Source organism: Pipistrellus hanaki, assembly GCF_964339955.1.
Source record: "Pipistrellus hanaki genome assembly, chromosome: 2".
NCBI classification, from domain to species: domain Eukaryota; kingdom Metazoa; phylum Chordata; class Mammalia; order Chiroptera; family Vespertilionidae; genus Pipistrellus; species Pipistrellus hanaki.
This window is the reverse complement of record NC_140504.1, coordinates 32,471,316-32,489,710: the sequence shown is the minus strand read 5'-3', so window position 1 is coordinate 32,489,710 and position 18,395 is coordinate 32,471,316. Positions and strand designations below refer to the sequence as shown.

Below are 18,395 nucleotides of genomic sequence, written 5' to 3'. Positions count from 1 at the left end.
TGAAAGTACTTTTCCTAAAATAAGTTTTAGGAAACTAAAGGATTGAACTGGAGAGAAGACAAAGAATCCATTTTCAACCTGGTTCTCATTGGCATATTTTTATTATTTATAACTGACATTAATTTTCATAGCTATCAGTATGAAATAGATTCTATAAGATACTGCAAAATATCAGTGCAATTAAACAAAGTTATATATATATAACTATTTGGTTTCTTAAGTCAAGAGCTTTTAACTGACTTTTGAATTGTTATTACCTATTAGCAATGACAATGATCAAGTTTCAAACAGAAAAGTAATAAAATAATAATCTCTAATTTAAGTATGCTAACTTTTTTATTTTATGCAGTGGAATAAAACATGAAGAATCAATATGCAAACAATGTTATTTTTCTCTAAAATCTGTACATGTACATTATTGTATCAGAAAACCAATTATTTTTAAATTACACACATATATTTTTGATGTAGTCTAATTTGTTCATTTTCTCTTTACTTTCCATTGCCTAGGAGCTGTATCAGGGAAGATATTGCTTCAGCATATGTCTGAGATTTTGCTGCCTGTGGATTCCTCTAATGTTTTTATGGTTTCCCATATTATGTTTAAGTCCTTTATCCATTTTGAGTTTATTTTTATGTATGGTGTAAGTTGGCGGTCTAGATCTCACACTTGCCAGAATGGCTATCATCAACAAATCAACAAATGACAAGTGCTGACGAGGATGTGGAGAAAAAGGAACCCTCATGCACTGCTGGTGGGAATGCAGACTGGTGCAGCCACTGTGGAGAACAGCATGGAGTTTCCTCAAAATACAAAAACTTGAACTCCCATTTGACCCAGTGATCCCACTTCTAGGAATATACCCCAAGAAACTAGAAATACCAATCAGAAAGGATATATGCACCCCTATGCTCATAGCAGCACAATTCACCATAGCTAAAATTTGGAAATTGCCTAAGTGCCCATCAGCAGATGAGTGGATTAAAAAACTCAGGTACATCTACACAATGGAATACTATGCTTCTGTAAAAAAAAAAAAAAAAAAAAAAAAAAAAAAAGAAGGGATACTTACCATTTACAACAGCATGGATGTAACTGGAGAGCATTATGCTAAGCGAAATAAGCCAGTCAGAGAAAGATACTAGTAAATATCACATGATCTCACTCATTTGTGAAATATAATGAACAACATAAACTGATGAACAAAAACAGATCCAGAGAAAGAGAAACATCGATTGAAATGTCAAATCTCAAAGGGAAGGTAGAGGAGGCTGGGGGTGAGAGGGAGAGGTCAATCAAAGGACTTGTATGCATGCATATAAGCCTAACCAATGGACACAGACAAAAGGGGGGTGAGGGCATGAGAGGGGGTGGGGACAATGGGCAGATAAAGACACATATGCAATTCCTTAATCAATAAAGGAGAAAAATTACACGAATACAAATATTCATACACACTCATGCTGCTGCATAAGAATCAAAATTGAGTAAACATTATTTACTTTAGGCATTAATATGAGTTTTAAACACCTATGCTACTTGGTTCTCAGTTGCTGGGCTACTAAATGATATTGAAGCAATCATGCAAGAAATCATGCCATATAAGTTATAATACTCCTTTGTCTCATTATCATTTAAATGTTAAGTCCTCCATTATAGAGGTAAATTGGGTTTAAAATAGAATGTTTCACGCAGAAGAGCAAAAAATATAAGGTTATACAGAGTGAAGAACCAGAGCTTGAATTTATGGTATACAGCTTGCTGGTACACGGACTGATATTTTGATAAACGGAAGAAGGCAGAACCTCTGACATGCCCTATAGAGTAAATATACTGATCTGGAACAGAAATTATGTGAAACAGCTGCTAAGTGACAGAAGAAATGTGCATTGGACCACCAGCCTGTCATAAATTGCACTTTTAATCAGACAGCATCTGTCTTTTCCTTTCCTTTTCAGCAATCTCTGCATTGTATTTAGTCTGCACAGAATGCCTCTCCTAACAGGTGCAGCAATGTTTACAAACTGAAAACTATATTTAACTGAAGCATACAACTAGAGACTTTTCAATTAACAGGACGGTATTTTATGAGAAGGAATGATATTAATATTTGGAAAATCCATAGTTTTATTTGCATTTGTGAAATTCGAATATTGGAAAATTAGAAGAAAGGCACCAAGAAAAACTATAGGTGAAAGGTGCTTCAAGCAATCTTATGCAATATATAAGCATCCAGAAAAGCTATAGGGAAAAGGCAATGATGAGAATATGGACAACATGAGATATTTGGGATAGAGATTTTAAAATGTCAGATTTAATCTAAATATAATTTTAGAACTAATAATGGCCCTTATTTCCATAAAAATATTTTATTTTCCTACAGTGAAATATTTTTATGTGATCGTTATTCACTTTTTAAATGGAATATGAGGGGTTCATAATTAATTTTACTGGATTAAAAAATGGCAGATATATGAAGGTTTGCATTATAATCATCCAAATACTTTTTAAAATACTTTCTCAAAAATATAAGCAAAATCATAAAAGTAGCTTCACTTAGAATACATATACAATTTTTGAACTGAAAGGAACTGTATAATTATCCACTTCAACTATTTTACTCAAGATGAATGTAGACATAATGTAGACATCAGTTGTTGCAGGGTGCAGGTAAGTGATATGGTTTACTCAAGTCTGGTAAACCATGTGGCCCTTTAGGTTGGTCATTCATGTCCCATTTTTTATAGAAACAGGTGTTGAAGCAATATTATTCTTAACTGCATTCTAGAACAAATATGGCAGATTCTTTAATAAAGAAAATGGCAAGCCAGTGAGTATTGTGCAATTTAGCCGATTGTGTCCATGGGAAAAAGAAACCGATGTTTCCAGAATCCAATTTTTCAATAAAGTGCAGAGCAAATAAAATATATCTGTACACTGGATCTTGCCCTTGGGCTTCTAACATGTGATCTTTAGTGTAATCTTTAAGAACACGAGCTTATGGTTAAACAGATCTGAGGTCAACTTCTGTCTTGGCCATTTATTAGTTTTATGACCCTGAAAAGCAATTATATTTTAAACTTAATTTCATCTATAATAGCACTAAAAAGTGTTAATAATAATAGTTGACTGATAGGAATACTGTATTAAATGAGCTGACATAAAAGACACAGCACAGTAAGTACTCAATAGGTGGTAATCTTAGATATTACATTATGTGTATAACATAGTATATAATGCATATAGTATACATTATATTTTTGAATCTACTTTCAAACTCATAAAAAAACCTCTAAAATTTTATCTACTTTACTAATTGACATAGAATAAATATTCATATCATGGATAAAGCCTCTCAGTGTTCACAACTCCTTTAACACATAGAAATAATTACTATAGGTTAACACTGAAAGCAAAGGGTTATGTGTTCTTTGGAGAGTTCACCACACAAAATTACCTCACCTTGAGCATGCATATGTTTTAAGGGACAAATCCATTTTTAAAAATGCCCCATGCTAAAGTAATAGAAACAATGTTATCTTTTACAATATAAAGCATAGGGGATTCTCTTTTAATTACTCATTGGAGAAATATAATAAAAACTGGAGATTTGTACACGGGTAGGATTCCTAGGTCTGGCAGGCAATCAGGGCCAATTAAATTTGTGCAGGGGGAGGGGGGAAGAGGAGGAAGGGAGGGTGTGTTCCTCAGCCCGGCCTGCACCCTTTGCATTCTGGGACCCCTAGGGGGATGTCCAACTGCCAGTTTAGGCCTGATCTCTGTGGGATAGGACCTAAACCAGCAGGCAAACATCCCTCTCGCAATCCAGGACTGCAGACTCCTAATTGCTTAACTGCTTATCTGCCCCAACCACTCTGCCTGCCACCCTGCTCGCCCCCAACTGCCCCCCCCCCGCCAGCTTGCTCACCCCCAACTGACCCCTGCCAGCCTGCTTACCCTCACCTTGCCCCCCCTGCTGGCCTCCTTGCCTCCAACTATCCCCCTGCCAGCCTGATCACCCCTAACTGCCCTCCCCTCCAGCCTGATCGCCCCTAACCACCTCTGCCTCGGCCCTGCCACCATGGCTTTGTCCTGAAGGACATCTGGAAGGTCTCCCGATATAATTAGCATATTACTCTTTTATTAGCATAGATAGGATGGTTTTGTTGATAGAAGTTAGACAGTCTGAGTAATATTTGAAAAACTAATTGACTTGTTTTGACTAAGCCAGTAGGTATACTTTAGCCTAAGGAGTTTCAGTGATAATAGTACCTTCTGAGAACTTCACTGATACTGGTTTTCAAATACTTCTTTCTATTGATACCTCAGATCCTCCAGCTGATCCTAATCAAATACCACCTCTTCTGCCTCAGAAACTTGTTTTCCTTAACAGTTTACAAGCTTGCTCTTCCCTTCTACTAATATGTTCTTACCTAATTGTTTTAGAAATTCTCCCACTAACATTTGGAACTACAATTGGGCAATAACAATTGTGATGATAGCTATGATTGATAGAGGCTTTGTTGCATGTTTAATATTAGCTATGTTTTTTTACATACATGGTGTTATTTATGCTATGCATAACTATGCTATGGTTCCTTATTTCTAAAATAATGCCGAAAGAAGTTAAATCATGCATCTAATAAGTATCAAGCAAGTACCAGAGTTGGGAATCAACTATTAGTCCCATTCTTAAGGCTATATTATATTGCTTCTCTAAATTCTTGGCTTAAAACTCAACCAAGATGAATCAGACCTGTATTGAATAAAAGATACCATTCAATGTGTTGACATGACATGAGTTGGATGAGCAGAGATGGGGAAGTGATAAAGAGATATTGCAAAATATCAAGCAAAAAAATAAAAAATGAGTTATTTCTGAAGACATAGACGACTTGCCTAAAAGAAAAGATACTGCTACACATGTACCACATGTTCAAACAACAATAGCATATGAAAACCCAAAACTATAAAAGCAGATAACAAGAACAAACCCAGAGATAAGGAGCCATGGGTAAGACTGTTGGACCTCAAAGGGAGGGTGGGGATAAAAGGGAGTGACCAACCAAAGGACTTATGTGTATACATATGAGCCTAACCAGTGGTCGAGGACAATTGGCGGGTGGGGGTATGAGTGTGTGGAGTGGTAAGGGATTGGGAATTGGGGGTTGAGGACAAATATGTGATACCTTAGTCATAAAGAAATTTAAAAAAAATAAAAGCAGAAAATCATAAAGATTATTTTTGTATTTCCTAAGAATTTATCTCATCACAATAGAATTCACCCAGAATTTATCCCTCCATGACTTTAAGATGTTAGATATATCAGCTGTTTACAGAGGAGCTAACTTATATGCAGAGAAACACAGAGCTAAGTATTGCTAAAAGCTAACAGATATTAAGACATTAAATATCAGAAATTTAGTCTATAAATATAATTTAAATACAAATTTTCAAGGACATCTATGATTGTGTAACAAAGCAGGTTTTACTCTATTTGTAGCCACCATTTAGTTAATATAAAAATTACCTCAACCAGGCTACCTCAGAGGCTTTTAAAGAACTCCCAAAAAGGCAAGCACAATTTATTAAAAGAAAAGAAAATATCTCGACTGGTTTATATCTACAAAGAAACAATTTCCTGTGACACAATTCTGAAAGAGTTGAAAATGCTTACAGTCCAATAGATGGATGAACACAGACTTTATCATGGTGAATCATGCCTATGTGATATGGGAGGAGGAGACTTATCTTCACACACAAAAAAATTTGTATCTTTTTAAGCAGGCAAACTACTGACAAACTTTTGGAAGCTAATCCTCAAGACACATTAATATACAGCACATGGAAGGCATTTTCCCCTTGGGCAAGGAGAAGAGATTCTATTGCACATGTCATCTGTTTCTGCGCATACTGAAGATTATAATTATGTTTTGATGTTAATCCAACTACTGCGAATTTCTTGTTGCAAAGCATGCTGTGAAATGTGAGTGACAATATAAACCTATTTATAAACTGAATTCAACACTATTGAAAAGAGTTGATGTTTTCAAATACTCTTACAAAGCCTCTGAACAACAAGAATAAATCTCTAAGTGAAGAAGCAGTTTCCTATAGTGACCTACTTGATAAGAAAGACAAACAGCCAGGATAAAATAAAATTCTGCATGTCTGCTGTATTGTGTGTGGTTGTGTGGGGGTTCATGTCTTACAAAGAATTACCTGTAATGACTTGATGTCCTCATAAGCAAATTGCACACTGGGAACTCCAAGGTGGTTGATGAAATAATCCGCATCACCTTGTATCTGTACGGAACTGACATTGGTTTCTGGGCACTGCGCTCTTCTGAAACAGTGGAGATTGTTTTTCTGAAAAACATAATTTACATGCTTAGCACAAACTCAGCTTCTTGGGGCATCTCTAAATCAATGTCACTCCAAGTGCGGTCCATAGGTCAGCAGCATGGATGTCACCCATGCCCTCCTGAATGGGAACCTCCAGGATGGAACCAGGAATCTGGGTTGTAACACTCTTCTATGATTCTGAATTCTGATGCTCACCAAGTGTGACTAGTGCTGGCCTAAGTCTAACTGCTTGTTTTCGTTGCTTCAAAAGCATTTTTTTTAATCATGGAATTACTATAAACCATCATAACTTTAATTTCAAATATTTTTAAAGAATGTGAGTCCCTTAAAAAGGTTTAATTTTATTGTTCTTTTTGTTTTTCCATGAATTTAAATCTAAAGGATGGTTTGATAGGATACAATTCCACTCTTCTAAATATATTTTTTGGAAAACACAGAAGGAACTTTCTTAATTTCTTCTTACAAGCATATTCCCACACATTTGAGGAATATATGGCATCAACTCTGTGGGACATCAAGAATCTCTGGGGACATATATAAGGAAATAGGATATTATTTATTGCACTAAGAGTTGTCTAGCATGCAAAACAAATGGAAGTGAGCAATAACATGAGAACACCATGTCTAATAGGCAGATAGAACAGTTGTTTGTATGGATAATAATACAGTCTATAATAATAAAAGGTTAATATGATAATTAGACCGGGCATCCTACTGATGATTTTCTGGACGAAGCCAAGGCTGTGAGGGAAGCTAGTGCTGGCAGCTGGGGGAAGGATGTCATACATTGGGTCTCTAATAATTAATAATTAGTAATATAAGAATAAACTGTTTCACATGGTCACAAGTGTAACTTTTACCCCAATCTGTATGTCCTCCATACACATTTGCCATTGAATGAAAAATCAGTGGATGCTTAAACTTCTCTCCCCATGCTTCTTTGTCATGATACAATTTCAAAAATACTTTTAAATATAATACATGCAAATATTTGAAATATGCAGTTGAATATTCATAAAGCAATTTTTTCAACTTTTCAAGTACAATGCTAGATTTTTCAAACCCATAATAATGTTTCGAGATATATTCAATATTCTTTGAGAGTTTAATAGAAAGATCTTTGCAACAAATTAAAATCAATTAAAATGGAAACCTTGAGTATTTATAAACAAGGCAAGTTATCAGCTTGCATTATTTACAAGTAACTTGGATAATTAAGCACTTTTCAAATAGAAAGTAAAAAGAGAGAGTTCTACTGTAATGTCTAATCAATAGCAACCTAATGCTTTTTATGGTTACTCTCTCCAACTTGCTTCTTTTGAAAGCCCACTTTTCTGAAAACATAGTTAATCCATTTTCAATTCTTGATAGACTCCTGGGGTGAAGATTCCTATAGGTTTCATACCTGGAAACATTTAGGTAAGATATAAAATATTTCCAAAGAAGTGCTACCCTTAATACTAGATAATGAAAAGCAAAAAACAAACAAACAAACAAAAACAAACAAAACAACAAAACAAAACAAAAAAAACACCCTAATTTACTAGTATATCATTTTAAAAATACCAAGTAGTACTGAGAGATCCAGGTGTTAAAAATCTGGGTCCTAGGAAGGTATTTCTTTAGCCACAATGAATATTTTTAAATTTAACTTAAATGTCAGGCAAGTTATTGATCAATGTCACATCAATAGTGTCACACTCAGCCTGCTTCACTCATTCAAAATGGCCAGAAGCATTTGAGTTTGTGAAACCTGAATAGTTGTACTCTTTTATATTATTAACAAAGATTTCATAGAATCTAGTCTTTTCTTTCCCCAGATGTATAGCCAATAAAATTAGTAATCTTTTAAGTGATCTTCTTTGCCTTTACTGAAGCCACATCTTATCATTTTGAAACATCATATATATTCTACTCAACCTCAATAAAAATATAGATTTGTTTTTAATGTCATTTTGCCTATATAATTCTTAATATCTAATGCAAATGTCAACATTCTTTACAAATAATTTCTTTTCTCACAGAAGAATTATATGGCTCAAAAATTAACAATTTTAAATTATACAATATGTTTCTGTGAAATAATTAAAATTTAAAAAATAATATAAATATTATTTGTATAAATATAATCCTATATAATAAAGATATGATATGCAAATTGACCCTCATACCCTCACATCACAAGATTGCTGCCCCATGTCATCACAAGATGGCCAGCAGGGAAGGGCAGTTGGGGGTGATTGGGCTGGCAGGGGAGCCGTTAGGTGTCTAGCAGGCCAGCAGGGGAATGGTTAGGAGGCTATCAGAATGGCAGGCAGAGTGGTTAGAGGCAATCAGGCAGCCAGACAGGTGAGTGGTTAGAGGCCAGCAGTCCCGGATTGTGAGAGAGATGTCCGACTGCTGGTTTAGGCCCCATCCCACAGGGCCTAAACAAGCAGTCAGTCATCCCCTGATGGGTCCAAGATTGGAGAGGGTGCAGGCTGGGCTGAGGGACACTCCCCACCTCCAGTGCATGAATTTCATGCACTAGGCCTCTATTTTTATTTAGTCATAACTATTATAGCTTCCCTCCGACAAAAAGTATTAGCTTTCCATATATGTGAGTTCCTAAGATGACACAGTGAATCTATTCCAATTTATCCTTGTGTTCTTGGTTTGATGTAATAGTTATACAAAGATCAGTTCTTATTCACCCTCATCTTAGAATAGGTTCAGGGAATTCTATCTGAAGCCAGTACAAATTATCTTCTATTCTCTCTGCTTGCCATGGCTACTCCCATTATACAGCTTTAATATTTTCATTGCATTTCATGTTCTATGACACCTTGATGTAATGATTAGTGCATCATTTCTTCCATGTTTTATGATTTTTAGACAAGCCAAATAGGCAATATCCAACCTTTAAGATGATATACACTTAAATACTTCTGCATTCTTTTCTCTAATCTGGCTTGCTTTTATTGACTCATTTATTGAAAAGTTTTGTCTCTGAAGATTCATACTGACACCTTGTTCTTATATAAGCTCCTTTTGTTAAACCAACTAAGAAAGCAACAGAGTGGGCATTATCTAGAATTGTTTTCAAATTACACTTTGAAGGTTAGGGCTGTTAAGCCACATTTGTGGTGCTACATGTGTACTATTTACAGAGAGGATATAGCATGAAAAACAGGATTGTGTGGCCCAAGGAAAAACTGAGCCTATAACTGGATGCAATTGGATTTTGAGCCTCATGTTAGAGTTAAGCCCACATGAAAGGTATAAGCTTTAAGAAAATCAATTCAACATTAGAACCTTCAGGAACAGCACAGGGTTCCCTGAAACACCTTCCTGGGCCCTGTTCCTTATCAACTGAGGCAAGAGTGTCTCTGTAAATTCCTGCAGAGAGAGGACTTACCGCATCAGTCTCTCTCTCTCTCTCTCTCTCTCTCTCTCTCTCTCTCTCTCTCTCTCTCTCTCTCTCTCTCTCTCTCTCTTCTTTCCCCACCTCATTTTCTATTGCCTACCCTCCTGATTTAACCAGTGATGAGCAGAGGAAGCATGTGACCCTCAAGCCTGTGTTTATTTTATTCTTTGTGCTTTTGTTTCTATCTAGCTTCAGAGTAAAACAGGATAAAAAGAACTCATTTTGTAGACTGGAATTGCCCCCTAGCCCCACGACCTTCATTATATTTAGGGATTTCCCTTAAGAGCAGAACATTCCTGACACAGAAACCCTGTCTTCTACATCTTTTCATTATTCCTTTCTTTAAAATTTAGGCCAAATTCACAAGCCCCAAGTGACCCTAAATCTATATTCTATCCTAATGTGAGTTGTTTTCCCACATAGCACTTCAGTGAATTACAATAGATCTACATCAGTTAATAGACAGTGTTCTACTCAACCTCTGTAAGTGCTAATGTCTGAGATGGAAGTAGAAACAAATATCAATTTCCTCCATTTTACTAGAAGTTAGTCACCATGGGAGAGAGAAGGTTAGTAACAAATTTGTACAGGTCAATTAATTTTTAAAATCTATTTACAAGGCTGGGTGCATTCAAATTAAGTATTCCATCAAAGGAGTACAAAATGCTCCATACTTAACGTTTGATAATAAGCATTTTTACTCCAGTTCATAAAATAAGCAAATTCAGGCAAAGATTATAGTTATGTTTCTTGTTTAATTTTCTATCACAAGTCACTTGAAGACCTGAAATAAAATTACCATCTTAATCCTAAGGCTGCCTTTTAGGCTAAAAGGAAAATCTAATAGTAAATGATCATATGAGTAAATATAAAGAAATTAAATCAAAGTTGCACCTGTTGAGGAGCAATACCAAGACACATTGACAAGTTTCTAAAGTATTTAGAAATCATATTTCAGTTGTTGTAAATAACTCACCCTTAATTTGAAAAGATGACATTTATGCAATACTTTGCTGAATTTTATTGTTTAATGTGTTAGTTTTAGAAAGCTTACATACTACTAAAATGAAAATGTGTGTGCTTTAATACTTAAATAACTGCAATTGGATATAATTGGTTTTCTTTGTAATCCTGTGTGTTTTAAATGTAAGCATTTTATGACATGATTTCTGGGTTTATATAGGATTTATCAGCTAGCCAAAGTGATCCAGAAGGGAGTTGCTCCCAACAAACTAGCTACTTTTTTTACAAATTAGGAAACTGAGACTGAAAATCAATAGAATTGGGATTTCCTTCTGGATCTTTTCACCTGGAATGCAATGTTCTTTCCTTTTTACTATGCTAATATATCCAGCACACTGATCACATTTATACAGTTGAACAAACTAATCTTAACAGTTATCCTTTTTTCTGAAATTCTATGGTTTGTTTGTGTTTTTGTTTGTTTGGTTGGTTGGTTGGTTTTTTTAAATCACATTTGATCACTGGATATGGTTGTAACAAACTATCTGTGGCATTTCTTTTTTTAAAATATATTTTATTGAAGAGAGAGGAATAGAGAGTTAGAAACATCGATGAGAGAGAAACATTGATGAGCTGCCTCTTGCACACCCCCCACTGGGGACGTGCCTGCAACCAAGGTACATGCCCTTGACCAAGACCTTTCATTCTGCAAGCCAAAGCTCTATCCACTGAGCCAAACCAGTTTCAGCTATCTGTGGCATTTCTTCAGTTTACTTAGTCACTGTCATGTTTTCTTCTCTTAGTTAGCTTATATATTTTATGGCATTATGTCAGGTTGCCATCTAATACCCAACATCTAATAATACATTGCAGATCTTCTCTAATAATGTTTAAGAATAAATTATATTTACAGTAGTCCCCCTTATCTGTGGTTTGCTTTCTGTGGTTTCAGTTACCTGTGATCAACTGTGGTCTGAAAATATTAACTAAAAAATTCCAGAAATAAGCAATTTGTAAGCTTTAAATTGCATGCCATCCTGAGAAGCATGATGAAATCGTATGCTGTTTGCTTTGTCCTGCCCAGGACTTGAATCATCCTTTTGTTCAGCACATCCACTCTGTTTATGATACCGACCCAATAGTCATGAGTCACTCAGTGTTCATTTCATTACCAGATGGACTGTGGAGGTATCACAGTGCTTGTTTATTTTACTAACAATGGCCCCAAAGAACAAGAATAGTGATGCTGGCAATTCAGATATGCCAAAGATAAGCACTAAAGTGCTTTCTTTAAGTGAAAAAGTACGTCTGCATAGGAATATATATATATATATGTACTTCTCTGTGGTTTCAGGCATCCACTGGGGATCTTGAAATATATATCCTACATACAGTATAATGGAAGAACTCCTATACTGACTTTCTTTAATATTCTAAAGTAGAAAAGTATTTAAGTTATCATTTATGCCAGCATTGATAATGAGTTTTTTATACATAAAATATACTTTCAAAATAGTAAAAAATTAAAGAAATTTAATATATTGCAATGACTTTATTAAAGATAAATGAGTAGGGGAAGAACACCAGCTTTTATCATATTTTAAAATAGAAAAATTTCAACCCTTAATATGGGATTTTCAAAATCTCTAGTATCTCAAGGTTTCAGTAAAGGTTTAATAACTTACTTATTGAGTGTTTACAAAGTATTTTAAGGTTTAAATAGTGAAAGGGTATTAATCCTCTAACATATACAAACTGAAAAACACTCTAATTTTCTTCTCATTCTATTATTTTTTAAAATGTTAATCTTGTTCTGGAATGTGGAGAAACATTATTTTATATTTGAAACACTTCAAATTAGATTGTTAACTAATGAATGCTTTAAAGGTCACTCTATAGAGATAAAATGGAAAAGAAAGAAAACATTTGCCTGCCGAAACCGGTTTGTCTCAGTGGATGGAGTGTTGGCCTACAGACTGAAAGGTCCCAAGTTTGATTCTGGTCAAGGGCATGTACTTTGGTTGTGGGCACATCCCCAGTAGGGGGTGTGCAAGAGGCAGCTGATCAATGATTCTCTCTCATTGGTGTTTCTAACTCTCTATCCCTCTCTCTTCCTCTCTGTAAAAATTCAATAAAATATATTTTTTTTAAAAAAGAAAACATCTGCCCTTGTTTTTATTCTAAAACCTAAATGATGTTTCCTCCCCCTCAATTCTTCTTAGTTTCCCTTTCCTCTTCCCTGACCAACTTAAAGGAAGACCAAGAGGCACATGATGGCAGATGGCCCATTCTTTTTCACTTCTATCCACTTAAGTCTTATGTGACATTAGAAACAGATGTGGTATTTTAAAACTAAAAATATTCACATTTCAACCAAACTGTTGTGTTTAAATTAAAATCTCTACTAATTAAGACACCATAAGGTATTTTATAACATAATACATTCCAAAAGAATGTATATTTTAGGTATAAAAATATAGATAAACTAAAAGTGAAAAATTCATATTTTATTATCACAACAAACCCCCCAAATGGAATGATTAATTAATACAAATATCTCATATTGCAATTTTTCTGCATGACAAAAATTATCATATACAAGGATAATTATACCTGGGGGAAAGTTACAATTTATTTCACAAAAGGCTAATTTTTGTAATATGTAAATAAAAAAGATTGACAAGTCAATATAAATTAGTCAAAGAATATGACATATTACCAGGCATTTCACACACACACACACACACACACACACACACACACACATACACATACACAAAAAATAAATAAATAAGTAAATAAATAAATAAATAAATAAAATTTAGACACATAGAAGGTGTCTTTTATATTTACTTTACACAAAAACTTTGGCAAGTTTGATATACTACACTGTGGATACAGGATTCTGAGGCCTCATGTGTAGCTGAAGAAAAAATCTGGCACAAATTCTGTGAAGATTAAATAAAATTAATTACATTCATAAACTAGAATAACATGCAGTCTTTAAAAAGAGCAATGATACCATATATGCAGTAATAATAAAAACTTTCAAGATACAGTCTACACACAAAAAATGTGTAAAAATATTCTTTGTTATTTGTGTCTAAAAAAGATAGAAAGAAAAAGGAAAAGGCTATATACTCTGCAGTAGGATGGGTAAAAGTAGGTTTATAGTTGTGTTTATTTTTCAATTATTATTTGTCAATTATTATATTATTTTCCAAATGAACTAGAAGCCTACTTTGCCAACCCATATGCAAATGGTATTTGCCTCTGAGGAGAGGTACCAGTGGGAGAAATAGGTTGAGAAGAAAGGCATTTCATTTTCTACTTGTTTATTACTTTATATGTAAATTTGTGATTGTATCATCTGCCAAAAATAAATGCTATACTTTTCAAATTATTTTTGAACTATATGTACTGTGTTTCCAATGCCAAGACTCCCTTGATGTTAAGGAATAGTATCAAATTTAAAACAAGCTTTTGTTGGATGGTAGGAGAGAAACAAACTTTTTAACAGATATATCTCCATTTCAAAAATGTTAACATTTTACAAAACCTCTTAAGAGTAGAGAAACAGGGTAGTTAGAGTTGTATTGCAACAACCATCTAATCTAAGGTTGATCTGGGACCACCAAAAATATGTATGCATTAGGGAGGGGAAGGATGAAAGTAATTGCCGTTTGAGTTTATCAAGGTAGAGCAATTTCTCATCTACAAAATTTGGGAATTGATACAGCAGCATGAGGTCCTGCTGGGGTAGGGCTTACTGAAGTAGGCATTTCACATAACTGGGAGGACAACATCAGAGAAGAAAGAGCCAAAAAGTGATGGGGAAAACTGAAAAGAAAACTCCATTTCATAATCATGACATCCTTGAGGCCCATTCCTGTTTACACAGTTTGTATGTGTTTGTATTTTCTAGATACATATCAAATTATTAAAAAAAAACTAGAGGCCCTGCGCATAGAATTTGTGCATGAAGAGAGGGGTCCCTCAGCCCAACTTGCACCCTCTTGCAATCTGGGACTCCTTGGGGGTCCTACTGCTAGTTTAGGCCTGATCCTTGGCCCAAACCCACAGGGGATTGGGCCTAAACTGATAGTCGGGTATCCCTCTTGCAATCTGGGACCACTGGCTCTTAAACACTGGCCTGCCTGCCTGATTGCCCCTAACCTCTCACCTGCCTGCAGTTAGATCTCCCCTAACTGCCTCAACCCATTCCACCCTGGCTTTGTCTGGAAGGGCATCCAGAATGACAACCAGAAGGTCGTTCGGATGTCTGGTCTAATAAGCATAATATGTTTTTATTATTATAGAATTATTATAGACCAGAGGCCCAGTGCACAAAATTTGTGCACTGCTTGGGGGGTGTCCCTCAGTCTAGCCTGCACCCTCTCGCAGTCCTGGACCCCTCACTCCTTACTGCAGGAGAGGCTCTCACCAGCTGTGAACCCGGCTTCTGGCTGAGCAGTATTCCCCCTGTGGAAGTGCACTGACCACCAGGGTGCAGCTCCTGCATTGAGCCTCTGCCCCCTGGTGGTCAGTGCACATCATAGTGTTCTGCTGTTCGGTCAATCTGTATATTAGGGTTTTATTATATAGGATATGGTAAATATGGGACACCTCACTTGCAAAAAGGAGACACTTACATACAGACATTTTATTGGATCATAATGCAATCCTGTGAGATGGGTAAAACAAGTATTATTATACCATTTTAAAGATTTAAAGCTTTGCTATCCTCTGGAGACATGACCATGGCCGTGGAATGGTGGGCAGGAATTTCTAATTTCATTGTTACATTGTTTTTCCCCACACTCCAACCGCCTTCACACATGGTCTAATGATTCTCCCACTCCCCAACATGTAACTAAGGAAATGAGGAAGGAGTCCCTCCATTTGTGCAGAAAGAGCTGGTAGGTTGCTGAATAATTACCTAAATGAAAGTTACCTTGCAGTTTAAGACAAATGATAACTTACAAATAATTTACCAGATCTCTTTGCCACTTTGACACTTCTTTAATAGGTTTGCTGTTGGTCCCTTTAATAACTAAACCTATCTCTTCATGATGTATAAACTATATATAGAAAGACAACCCCAGAGCCCTTTCAAAAAGTGGACTCTGATTATATCGAAATGAAACTGTGAGCATATTGAAAAGGTAAAGCAGTACCATCCAAACCGACCTCAGGTCAACACACTGGATGAAAGCACACTGCCCGTGGGTACAATTCCTGTACCATGGGATCAAGATATAGATTTTATGTCTCAATGAAGGATAACAACTCTGGCTTCTCCATGCTGTCCCATGCTGAGGAATTGGCTGACATAACATAACTTCAGCTATTATTTTACTGGCTTTTTTGAGGTTTGTCTTAAATAGCTTCCCCTAGCCTCACAGGCAATGCTATTTTAAATAATACAATGTCAGCATTCCAGCGTTGTATTCCAGCTGCCAGGCATTAAAAAAAATTAACTGAAAACCAAACTGGTTTTCAATTCAACATTCACTCTCTCAGGCTGCAAATATTTTTAATGAAATATTTAAACAAAATCTTCTGTAGATGAAACAGTTTAGTAAGTTCCTTGCAAAAATAAAAATAATTTTAAAAATCAGACTTTAAAAAAAATGTGCAAGGGAACAATTGGAGTTACTTTGTACGTATTAAGCATCATTGGGCAGACAGTGGGTAAGTTTGCTGTCCTCTCTATGACCAGGGTTACAGGGCATTTGTAAATCAGGTGGGGGTTTTGGGGGTGTTTTTTTGTTTGTTTGTTTTTTTGTTGGTTTTTTTTAGAGGTAATTCATTTAATTTTAGGAGGGCATGGGGAGAAAAAGCTGGAAAATGCAGACGTGGCAAGCAGGAGGGCAAAAGGATGTGGATGGCATACGATCACACATTACCATTTCAAGCAAGTTAAGTGCTGAGAGTGAGAAACCAGGCAGAGGAAATAACACCATCAGCAGTACTGTGTCTAACTCTGACAAATGACAGCGTTGTGCATAGCCTGAAAGTCCTGGGCCAAAATACCTACTAGCCCAGGAACACCTTTACTGGAATGAGTCCATCAGAGCTTGGTAGACCACTGTTGGATCTCAGGAGCACAGGATAGAGACATGGCACCCCATGACTAGGACACTAATGACAAGCCAAACATGTTAGGATTTTTTGTACCAGAACTGGGGTTGTTCTTTTGGTCAGAATAAGTCTTACATCAAATGCTTTAACAAGTCTCCTTCGTATTTTGAGGCCAAATAATATGTCTTATTCATCCTTCTATGGACCCCATATTAATCAGCACCATAAAATGGGTATCATAAAAGTTTTTGAAAATGAGGTCAATCCAACCACATGAATTTTTTTTTCCCCCCAATAAGAGGACATGGTAGGGAGAGAAGATAAGAGATGCAGAAACACCATCTGGCTTAGTCTAGGTTTACAATGGAAAATTATTGGATACAGAGTGCCAAATATGCCACAGAAAGTTTGAGGTCAGCTTCAGTAATTCCCTAAGTCATAACTATTCTGAAAGCATTTTCCTCCTTATTTTCTTGCTGAGCAACATCTGTTTTCATGTAAACGAAGTATCTCATTAGGCACCTCTAGGAAGTCAGTAAGTAAGTACTGGCATCACAGAGTGCATTGTGATAAGTAGGTGCTTGAGATAAATATTAAAGAACATTCAAAGCATGACCAACAAATAGACTGAAAATGAGATAGATGATTTTTCATTCTCCCTACAAAACCATTCATGTTTCTCTTCAGCAGTTTGGATTTGGAGCAATCACTTAACTTCCTGAAGTCTTGAATTTCTTAAAAGGTGAATGTGTGTACACTATAAGGAGGTTGAAAGAAATAAATTAAATAATGCATGCAAAACACTCAGCACAAGACCATCAAAAGTGCTTTACCCAAAAGTGTTATTATTATGAATCATCATTCTTGTAAAATAACCAACACACACACACACCCCTCCGATTTTTTTTTTTGCAATGTCTTCCTTACCAATTCTAGTTAAAACTGTATATTTCTCCTACCTTCTAAGATGTCAAATGTTCATCTGTAGAAAAGTAAGGTCTTCTTTTATTTATTTTTTTGATTAATTTATGCAGTTTTTTCTAATGAACTTTGGTTTTAAAGGAGGTTTTTTTAATATACATTTTTTGTTTTTTCCCCTATTAATCTAATCTCTTTGAATTCATGTAACATCAGACTATTTTTTTGTTTTGCTAAACACTCTTGCTAAATGCACTAAAATATTTTAAATGTTATATAAATTTAAATATTGTAAAATGTATCTGCTTTCTATTTCTCATAAAATAGGCTTTTTTCAACATTGAGGTAAGGCTATATAAAAGATGATTACATACACGTGAGAAATAATAGGATATTATTACATATTTTTAATTTGTTATCAAAATTTTATTAAGCAATTTTTAATTAAATTTTCTTAATAAAATTATTTTCTTAAAAATAACTCTTAATAATATGTGACTATAAAATTGTTATTATAGATCCAACCTATATAAACTTATAACATTTTTATTAAAATATAGATTGATCAAAATAAATCTGTGATGGGAAAACATAAGAAAAATACTTTTTTAAAATACTATAATGATAAAAAAGTAAAATACTATAATGATAAAAAAA

At 35.1% G+C, this 18,395-nt stretch overlaps 1 protein-coding gene across 4 annotated transcripts in view; it reads right to left on the bottom strand.

Moving 5' to 3' along the window:
• Positions 1 to 18,395, bottom strand: part of NAALADL2 (N-acetylated alpha-linked acidic dipeptidase like 2) — a 1,087,185-nt gene that overhangs the window by 184,047 nt on the left and 884,743 nt on the right. For all 4 annotated transcript variants that reach the window (XM_084874166.1, XM_084874168.1, XM_084874169.1 and 1 more), the window contains one exon: positions 6,224 to 6,370. In XM_084874166.1, coding sequence (XP_084730292.1) covers positions 6,224 to 6,370 — 147 coding nt within the window. The remainder of the gene's footprint in view (positions 1 to 6,223; positions 6,371 to 18,395) is intronic.